Here is a 10,566-nt window from a genome sequence, read left to right on the forward strand (position 1 = left end):
CGGGAAGCCGCCAATGAAACACAGCATCGGGCAGTTCCTCATCAGCGCCGCCTGCTCATTAGCACAGCAATTTGGATGCTGACCTTGGCGCTTTTGTAACCTTGGCTGCATGCTCTCAGTCAGGTCTAGAAGACAAATCCAGCTTCCCACTATTGTTGTTACCCACGCTGTTGGTTTTGCTCGTCTCAGAGATGTGCCAGGCCAAGAGCACGTGAATGGGGCTTTTAAGTTACTAAAGCACTGAAAGGTCATTACATCAGCTGTTTATTTATATATGAACTCTAGTATTTGTGAAAGGTGCCAGCTCAACAATCAGAGGCAGAAATCGTCTGAGCTCGGACCATCTGAAGCAAGGGCAGCGCAATGTGAGCTTGTTTCCTGCAGCATTTCTGTCCTTGTTCTGGGGGACAGCGGGGAACTGGGTTCGTCCCCATACTCCCCTATAGCACGATTTCTCAGCTGGAAGTGCCAGGTTTGGTGGGTTTTATGGTATCTTTCCACCATGAGACCTGGATGAGCTCCATCATCTTGAACCTCAGGGAACAGCTTTGGGCACTGCCCATCCAGTTTAGAGTCATCTGTGATATAAAACTCTATATTCTTATCCTTGGAAATACTAAGTGTCTATTTAGGACTGTGTGCTTACCTCCCAAACTGTGCACAAACGTGCTCAGACTGAAATACGTACTCAGAAAGTTTCTTAAATTGAGGTCCTAGTACTTGTTTTCTATTTTACAAGCTTTAAATCTCTATCTCAGGTGACTCATTCTCCTACAATAGAAGAGATTACTTTTGGTCCCCCAAGAACTTTCCTACAAATGGAAAAGCCCTTGTTTCTGTTATTGTTTGTGTAGGAGCTGGCGACACTGAGAAAAGCAAACTGGGAAACTGCTCTAGAACACCGTCCCAGTTTTCTGGTTTTCTTTCCTCCCCCTTCTCCCTCCATTTTCACGACCTTAAGAATCTTCTGAAGGAAATTTCCATTTAACTAGCACCCCAACATCTAATAGCATGTAATTATTTTATTTCCTTGCATGCAGCTGGGAAGCAAACCTCAGGATACATCTAAGATATTATACACATCCATCTAAGATCTTACACACATCGCGCTGCTGCCACAAGCACGCTCATCGCCAGTGACACTTCTGCATCCACGTTTCAAGCTGCCACAGCCCCCTTTGTACGTGTAACACAAAGCATTGATATGCACAGCTACAATAGCCTTTAATGACGAGGTGTCTTAATTTGCTTTTTATGATGTGATTAAAGGTACAATAAGGTATGTGTTCAACAAGAGGGAAGAGCATTGTTCTGCATCATTAAGCTCACAGCAGCCCAAAAAGAAATGGTAGGCAATGTGCCAAAGCCCATAATGAAGAGGATCTCTTTGAATTATCTATGGATGAGGAAGGGATAAAGCCTGAGCCCTGGTATATTTGATCCTCTTTGTGCTCTCTGTTATGAGGACTTGCGGAGCCAGACGTACTGGACCTTCTGGAATTGTAATTTATTGAAGCATTAATTTCCCAGCCACACTAAAGCTCTTGGCCTAACACAGAAAGTGCAGTTATGTACTGTTATTAATTCCTGCAAGTGTTTTCTGAATTCCTACATCTCAGAGTCATGAACTTTTAAAAAACAAGGCTAAAGAAGGGGATTTATTTGTAACAATGCCCAATATTTCCTAAAACCAAATTATGCAAATTTTGTCTAACTCAGGCTTTAAAAAAAGCTTTAGTTTTCTCAGAAATGGCAATGTCATCTCTCACATGATATTGGGGTTACATGTATGTAAAATAAAACCACTGTGAGAGGTATTTGTTACTGCTAGCGTATTTTGAAACTTTTATCTTTTATATCCTGTTATTTAAAATGGAAAACATCCTTCATCTCCCTCCCTGTTAAATTTTAACTGATTGCCCTTATGTGTTGGTTACGTGAGGATGCATTTTTATAATTATACTGACATTTAGTTATTTGGACGTACTCCCTAAGCTGTAGAATTCCCTCTCACCTATCTTGTAAAACAGAAAAATCAAAGTAGTACCCTGTTAAAATAGTTTTGCATGACAATTTGTATTCTGGAATAATCAGGGATTATAGTCTTTAAATAATTCAGGTTTTACTATGTTAGAAATCCCAGCTTTATAGGATTACACGCACCCTTCACTTCAGTGGAAGCTGAGGATATTCCAACCACGTTTCCCAAAGGACTTCCATGGTTAAAGTTAACGACGGGAGCTGTGCACTGTGCTGCACACATTGCTGACACACGGCTGCACAGCTTCACAGGCTGACTGAGGTTGGACTGGATGATCCTTGTGGTCCCTTCCAGCCTGGGATTCTGTGATTCTGTGATTCTATGATCTATAAATCCACGGCCAGGGATCCATCCGCCCCTGCAGCCAGCGCTGGACAGTGCAGTCATCTCGGATGTCAATGGCCGATTTTAAGGACACGTATTTAAAGAATGCTGTCCTGCATCTGTTGGACGTCACTAACTTGCAAAGGTCTCTGCTGCCTTCATTTCACAGCAAAAAAAGTGCAAGCTTCCTAAGCAATCAAAACATTCCTAATTTGTTGCAGTCTCTGTTCTGGTTGTTGCATTTCTGAGCGTGATTCACTGCCAGTGCCCAAACCCAGGGTGTGGGAACACTTGGTGACCTTGGGGCTGAGTAACTGTCACCAGAGCCGCTGCCTGAGCTGCCCGCAGCAGTCACACGAACAATACCTGGCACCAGCCCTGCCACTGCAGGCAGCATCTGAATCTCATTCTCAGGACAGAACGACACCCGAGAAATCTGAATGCCTTTCTCTCAAATTCTTCCCACCCTGGCATGCACAGCGGCTTAGCAAGTGGAAGTGAGTCAGTATAAGTAGAAGTGGCAGTAAACACGTCTGCCTATTTGCGCTCACAAGTTTTTTCCTTCCACAAAGCATCAGTGTCCTTTGAGTGAGCGAGCAAGAATCAGATCAAAACTGTACGTTTAAAATTTAATCACTTCCCTGCCAGCCTAACATACAAACCACATATTTTATTCACTTTGCTGCTGGCGGCGCGGGTGTGCGGGATGGGATGCAGGAGGCATCGCAGCGAGGACCCAGCAATCCCCTCTGCCGGCGAGCGCCGCACACGACAGCGCTGGGAAACCCCAACCACCCCAACGCTGCTGGGATGGGGACGGGGTCGTTGTCACCCGCACTGAACCACCCCAGGGACAGCGTGGGGGAAGTACAGCCTGAAGGGTCTGGGTGGTTCCTGTTTACCTGGAGTGTTTGTACAGACAACCCCTCCACCTTTGCAGAGGTTAACCACAGGCTTTCTGTCTGTGATTACTCCAAAAGAGGTTGGGAGGAGTATGACTCTCAGCACCTGGCCACGCTTTGCATGGTGCCACCATGCTGTTTTGGTCCAAATTGTATTTCAGATGCGACAGAGTAAGAGAGGGAGATAACAGAAGGAAAACCAGAAACATACACGACATTTTTGTAACAGATGTTAGTGTGTTATCACATTTTTAGAGAACTTATCACAGGCTTAACATGAATAATTTGGCATATAAATATCTGTAGAGTATTAGTTTTGATCTGCCAATTCTAACAATTTGGTGGCTGGTATTTCTATGCACAGAGGTGTAAAACTACAGACTAAACCTACAAACTCCCATTGGCAGGAACAGGCACTTAAAACCAAGACTGAGCACTGAATGAATGCACTGCACAGAAAGAGGAGTCTGTATGTACTCATAAGCAGATAGAAAACCTTCCTGGCACATCTTTCCTAACTTATTCAAAGAGTGTGTGACCAAGCTATGTCCCTTGTCAGCAAATTCTGCCTAATACACACTAGAGTCCTGTTTTGTGACCTAAAGTTTTGTAAAAAGTTTGCTGCATGTTAGCATAGATTTAAATATCTGATGTTCTGAAGTGTGAATGGGAATAAACCTCATAAAAACCCGTAATCATTATCACACACATCAAATAAGGCAAACCCCCTTTCATTTCCACTTGCATAAACAGTTGTTGGTATTCTGTTTTCCCTGTCATTAACAGTGGTCACAAGCCTGAAAGAGAACGTTTGCTTTTAGAAATGAAATCCAATCCTTTACCTGACAAACTTCATACAGTAACTTGTACTGCTCCTCTTGCTTCTGCAGAGTGCACAAACTGCATCCCATGTTTAAGTAAGCGGCAGAAATAATCTTCCTTATTCACCGGAGCAGGCAGAGCAGCCTCTGTTGCCAGCATGCGTGCAGATATCCTCGAAAGCACCGGCCGGGTGGGCTGGACCCAAACCCTTGGCGGTGGAGGGCGCAGGGTGCTGCGGAGCAACCGCGCTGGCTGCTCCGGTGCCCGCCCTCCTCCCGGCCGCGCACAGCGCTCCCCGAGCCGCGCCGGCTGCTGTCTGCGCTGGGACGCACAGGCTATATACTGCTGCTCATGCATATTAATCAGCGCTCATTGACTATTCATCACAGGCAGAGATACAGGAGCTGTAATTGCCAGCTATGACAGCTGAAATTTCTCTAATTAACAGGCAAGCGCTTCAGTAGCAGGAATAATAAAAGACACCAACAATTTTGTAAACCATTTTGTAGCAATTACAAATAAACATGACGATGTTTTACTGTGGTCCCTCAGGGTAATTCTTAACATATTTAAGCAGGCTAGAAGTAGAGTTTAAAATGTAAGTCACAGTGAAATGAATGCAAGGGTACAAAACTCAGCAGTGGCTGTGGCAAAGTTGAATATGCTCGGTAGGATTTATTTTTCTCTTATACTGTAGTGGTATCTGAGAGCCTCAGTTTTATAGCAGATGACCGACCTAGGCACTTGACAAACACCACAGAAAGGCCATCTCTGTCCCTGAAAGCCGACAGATAGCCTTAGGACCTGGCTCAGAGCAAGAGAGATAGATGTGAATGTATGTGGGTTTAGCAAAAAAAAAAGAAAAAAAAAAGAGTGCCTTGGATTAATATTTATACCAAGTGAAAAATGGCTGTCTCTGGTACTGATTCTCATTGTATGTGAAGAGTGTAAATGACAGGTTCACATATTATTTGCTATATTAAGAATATAAACTTTACTACATTATAAAAAGATAGATAATAAAATAAGTATGGCATTTATGACTATTCAGTATTTAAGTGCCTAGATCCACATTAAACCTGTGTCACAGATGCAAAGGATAAAACATCAGTGCAATGCCCAATGAACTAGAAAAGTACTCATAAGTCATAAGCTTTATGGATATTTTCTAGTCTGTAGGAAACGCTACCTTGTGTTATGAGTTTGGCTTGACCATTCTGTTTCCAATTGTTTAAGCATTCAGAAGGTGTGCGTTTTTATAATCCTTGTTTCAACTGACTCTGACAAAGAAGAGAAGATGACAGAACAGGTAGGAGTGAGAGCAGGACTGTCATTTCGAACATGGCAGAGGGCCTGGCTCTGGTGCTGTGGTTATCCCACTGCTGTTTGCTTTAGCGAGTTTCTTTGGATGACAGTGGAAATGTTGTGCAAGGAGCACCTGCAGCTTTGATGGCCAAACTCTGCATGCAGGACTCTCGCTACAGGTATCTTGCAGGATACCCAGCTACTGAACTGACTACAGTGTGCATGGAAACAATCAGCCACTGAAGCGTGGTTCACGCTGCGTGCATGTTTTAGTACTAAACTTCAGTAAATAGAGACTGTGACAAGAACGGGTCTCTTAACTCTGAGACTGTATTTTGGTAGCAAAATCTACCTGTCCTGAAAAGAAGGAGATCTCTGTCAAGCATCTGACAGCAGGCAGGGACCCCATCCCCGTGCTCTGTGCTGTTTCCCTACGAGCTGCCTGCTGTGGTGGTGGCAGAACTTGCAAGGTCTGAGCAAGACGGAGGTAGCCTGGGTCCTGCTGCTGGCGCCCTGAGCCGAAGGACGATTCATCCCTGGTCAGAGGACAACCACATCCTAGGGGCTTTGCCGAAGTTGGGTGGGAGCCAGCGGCTGTGGATCTTGAGCGACTGGAAAATTCTTGCATGAGGGAACTTGTGCTCCCTAAAAGCAGAAAAGATGGTGATGATAACTAAATTAAATTTTAAAAAAACCTAGTGAAATGTTAAAAAAAATATGGCTTTGATTAGATAATTTTTTGTTCTGTAATTTGATTAAGCAACTTAAGGTAAAACTTTCAAAAATGTTGCCTATGATCTTTGGGTTTGTATGCAAATAAGTTTCTCCTTAAATACTGGTTCTATTCAAATGGTAATGTTCAGTCGGGTGGCTGGGTTCAGTCAGGAATTTTTTCAGAAGTCGCATGCAGCTGGATCTGATGAGAAACAAAACAAACATTTGGGATATTTCGTTTTCAGTTTCAACAGAAATGCACCTATTTATTATTTTCCTATGTGATTTTCTATCTACACTTATTATTTTCCTATGTGATTTCCTATCTACATGATAGACTGCATGAGGAAATGTTTCATCTGGTAACCCATGGATGAGGCAGGATGCTCAGTCCAGCAGCAGACTGCAGGCTGGGGTGGAGGGACCCCATGGATGCGCTGTTTCAGCCCCTGAGCTGACCGAGGCCCAGCTCCCGTTGCTCAGCAGCAAACGGGGGCTCAGCGGCACAGTTGGCTTTGTTGTGCTGTTGCTCTGGTAAATAAGCGAGCCCGACGGTCGGGCCAGCGCTTATCTCAACGGAGATGTTTTCCATTATTGAAATCTAATTCATATTTCTCTATTCATCTCATAGGCGGAAATGGTAGCACTGCCTCAGGTTAATACAGACTAGATTTTACTCTACTTTGCCAAACTTTAAGCATTTGGGCTGTAAACTTGCATTCTGGGCATTGTCCAAGCCTGATTTTTGCTTTTAATGGTACACTTCAGCCAAAGTGTTTTAGTCATTTCCAAGAGTAAGATTACATAAAAAAATACATTGTTTGCCCACGATAAGAAATTCTGGACATGTTTTCTTTGAGAAGGTTTTAGTATCAACATAATTCGAAACAGAAATGTGAAGTTTGGCACAGGGATGGTTTGTGTTGTCCCTGTGAAACCTGCTGAATTTGGTAACCTTTTACCTGTTGCAGTTTGCAAGTTCTGAGTAAAAAGTTTCTACAATTTTCAATTCAATTCTTAAGATTTCTTCCACCATAAACGAGTTGGGTGGGTGATGAAGGTCTGACAAGGCCAGTTCCATTTCCTAACTGCCCTTTGTGAGGTTTGGAGACTGACAGCAAGTACAGAGACAGAATCATTAAGCTTGGAAAAGACCTCTCAGATCATCACGTCCAACTGTCAGCCCAACGCCATCGAGCCACCAAACCATGTCCCCAAGTGACATGTCTACACAGCCTTTGAACACCTCCAGGGATGGGGACTTCAGAAGTGCAGAAGATGGAGGTCTCCTCGGTGCTCCTCACTGCTGGACCCAGAGTGCCCAAAAAAGGCACCTGAGCTGTCCAGGATGGGGTGGATGTTACCGGTGTGATCACACTTCCTCCATAAACATCTGTACCAAGGCAAGCACACTCATCAACATGTGCTGGATGGGGTGGAGGTAACCTGACTTCTTTGGGTTTGTCCGGAGAAGGCAGCTCGTTATGGGATCTGTCATCTGCGTTAACGATGTGTCATGTGTGGCCTCGCCAGCGTGCCACAGATAATGAGCTTAACAAAATGTGCGCGCAGTGGATGGCTTGTATCACGTGTAATGTGAATATGAGAGTGGTCCCAGCTGAGTCTGAGCAATCCAGACTGAATGGGAAGCCAGCGCGCCAGCTGACTGGGAACAATAGCAAACAGCCTTTGAATATACAAGGTGCCAGCAAGAGCTTTCATTAGCATTTATCTAGATTACTTGCTCCCTGACTGATTACATGTGACCAGGTCTGCAAAATCCCTCTTACCAGGATACCTGGCTCCGACTATCAGACGTTTGCTTTTGTCTCCAAGAGCTCATTCCCAGGAACAGAAGGTGGGGAGCAGCCGGGCTGCACGGGCCAGCACGAAGGGCAGGGCACTGCTCCCGTCCCGGGGTGTCCTGCACAGACAGACGGTGATGGTGAGGAGGGAATCCTGCCGCAGACCACAGCCTGGCTTGGCTTTTTGTGTTTCTTAGTTGCAACTTGCAGTCCTTGAGCTCGTAACTACAAGCCTGGTATAGATTTTGCTACTTAAATGTTTGATTTATTTTACGATCAAGCCTGTCGGGTGCTGGCAGGTAAGGGGAATGCACAGCAGACACTTAAGGTGTCCTGCCTGTCTGCACGGGGTGGTGACTCAGAATAAAGAGGGAAATAAAGCACTCGTGAGGGACCTGCACCCTGGAGGGGAGCATTATTAGGGAACTCAAAGGCCAAAAAGCACTCCCTGCCAGCTTTTTGAGGGTAAGGACTTAGCTGCCAAGCGTTGGCTCACAGACAGCAGTTCCCACCAGCAAGAATAAACTGACGTCCTTTGTGCGAGGAGCAGATGGCACATAGCAACTCCACGGATCTGGGCAAACACCAAACGGGTGCACTCGGTGCTGGGAGCTCCCAATGTTTGAGGGGCTGACTGCAATATTAGTAACGCTTTGGCTTTGCTTGTTTTGTTTCTTTAAATGCAAGTTGGCTTTCCCAGTATGTAGTAACTATTTAACGTTATAGTCTCGTACATATACTTAGCAAGTTCTGTTTAAACAAATGATTCCTATTTAAGCAGTACGATTGGGGAAATGTTTGCTTAATGTATCAATACTTTAATTACTTTTCTTGTTTTTACAAATATTGAAGACTTGTGAGAAACAAAGGCTAGGAAAGAGAACAGCTGTGACTTTATAAATAATTCTCGCATTCGTGCGTTGTATAAACAGAAGTCAGGAAACTGTAGAGATTATGATTACATAGAGCAGTGCGAAAGAAAGCCCTGCTGCACAACTGTACTTTAACTATCTGGAATTTTTCGAAGTGTGTTAGGGTGCTTTTTAATTACAACCGCTCTGTTAAAGCTCGAGTGCCTCATTGTTGAGAACATGTTCACATTGAGTTCTGTGCCCGTGTGTTTATTTGCAACTTTTCAATACTACAATCCACTGATAGCTGAGAAGTGTTGGAGTCTTAGCAATACATTTAATGACTGTGGATCTACTTTAAAATACCTTTCTAAAAAGCCCTTTGTTCAATACGTGAAAGCAAACCAGGATTTTCTACGGTATTGTAGATGCACAACAATTAAATACATACTCCAAATATAAAAGCAAAAAGACCTCAGTTCTGTATTTCCTTCGCATGTGGGCATAGCAATCTGCCTGCGCATTGGAAGCATCAAGATCGGAGCCAAAATATTTAAACTAAAACATACCACAAGAGAGGATGTGAAAGCAAATGTAAAACGTTGGCTTTATTCCCATCAGTTAATGTTGAAGTTTTGAGATCCTTATTCGCTCCACTTAGCATCTCTGAAAGAGCTCCAATTCTCAGAAGTAACTTAAATGAAATGATCCTTATTGTTAACCACTGAAGGAACTGTTACTTCCTCTGAGCTCTTTAAGGAGTCTGGTATCTCTTTAATTTACGCCACTTGAGATAGGCAGGATATCACAGGAACACGAGAGCAACAGCACTGCAAGGCCAGCAGATACGAGAACGCTACTGTGTTAACTCAGTCTTTGATGAAGCAGCAATGATGAGGTCAGAACAGGGTAAATAACTGTTTAATATGCCGCTGATGGGGAGAATTAGGATGCTGAGAGCTGACCTATGACTGTGAACCCCTCCTGCTGCGGGCTGCTCCGTGGTGTCTGTTACAGTGGGGCCAGGAGGTCTGGGGCAAGGACGAGGACAAGAGGCGCTCCCTGAGCCAGGGACGCAGGCACTGGGTTCACGGTGGTGGCACCGCGATGGGTGCGGGTGAACTGGGGCTTTGGTGCAGAATGAACTCATCAAAAGGGAGTGCTCCTTCACTTACCAGAAACAGCTCTGAACTCGCCGGCTGCCCACTGCAATGCTCCAAGCGCAGCAAAGCCCGAGCGAGGACCTGGGGCAACACTTCAGAGGTGGTTCCTCAGCTCCAGTCCCCACTCTGTCCTGCCCATTTCCCCATCGTGACACAATGCAGCCAGCCGCTACGAGCCACAGAACCAAAGTACAGAAGACAGGGAAGGAAATGAGAAAATCCGATTATAGGCTGGATTTGTGCTCCAAAAGTTTCTTCCATGTTAGCGGAAACCTCAGCTTCCTCACAAAAAGCATCTTTGATTTCCTGGGTTTGATATCAGAAGAACCAAGCTTGTCTCTGTAATTTTTTATGGGTTATTTAACTATATGGTTTCTGTTTAAGTTGGATGACAAATTGGGGCTTGCACAAATGGTCAGTTTTTACATGGCAGAAGTGCCGTGGTTATTGTTAGCAGTTACAAGAACATAAAATAGAAAATTAGGAATATTTAAAGGAAGAGAGTGGATAATGAAAGTGTAGAAGTGCAGAGTCAAATGTTAGTTATATACTTGTGTTCATAAGTTTCACATGCTCCTAAATCTGAAATTACTTACAGAGCACCTATCCCCACTGTGCTTTCGCTGTGAAATATCACTT

The 10,566-nt window shown here is 44.3% G+C and overlaps 1 protein-coding gene across 1 annotated transcript in view; it reads right to left on the reverse strand.

Moving 5' to 3' along the window:
- Positions 1-4,178, reverse strand: part of LOC104537156 (E3 ubiquitin-protein ligase PDZRN3-like) — a 28,490-nt gene extending 24,312 nt beyond the window's left edge. The window contains 1 exon segment of the mRNA XM_010179959.1: positions 4,110-4,178. Within this exon segment, the coding sequence (XP_010178261.1) occupies positions 4,110-4,178 (69 nt within the window).
- Positions 4,179-10,566: the final 6,388 nt, after the last annotated feature.

The sequence above is a fragment of the Mesitornis unicolor genome, unplaced genomic scaffold (assembly GCF_000695765.1).
Source record: "Mesitornis unicolor isolate BGI_N332 unplaced genomic scaffold, ASM69576v1 scaffold8892, whole genome shotgun sequence".
Taxonomy (NCBI): Eukaryota; Metazoa; Chordata; class Aves; order Mesitornithiformes; family Mesitornithidae; genus Mesitornis; species Mesitornis unicolor.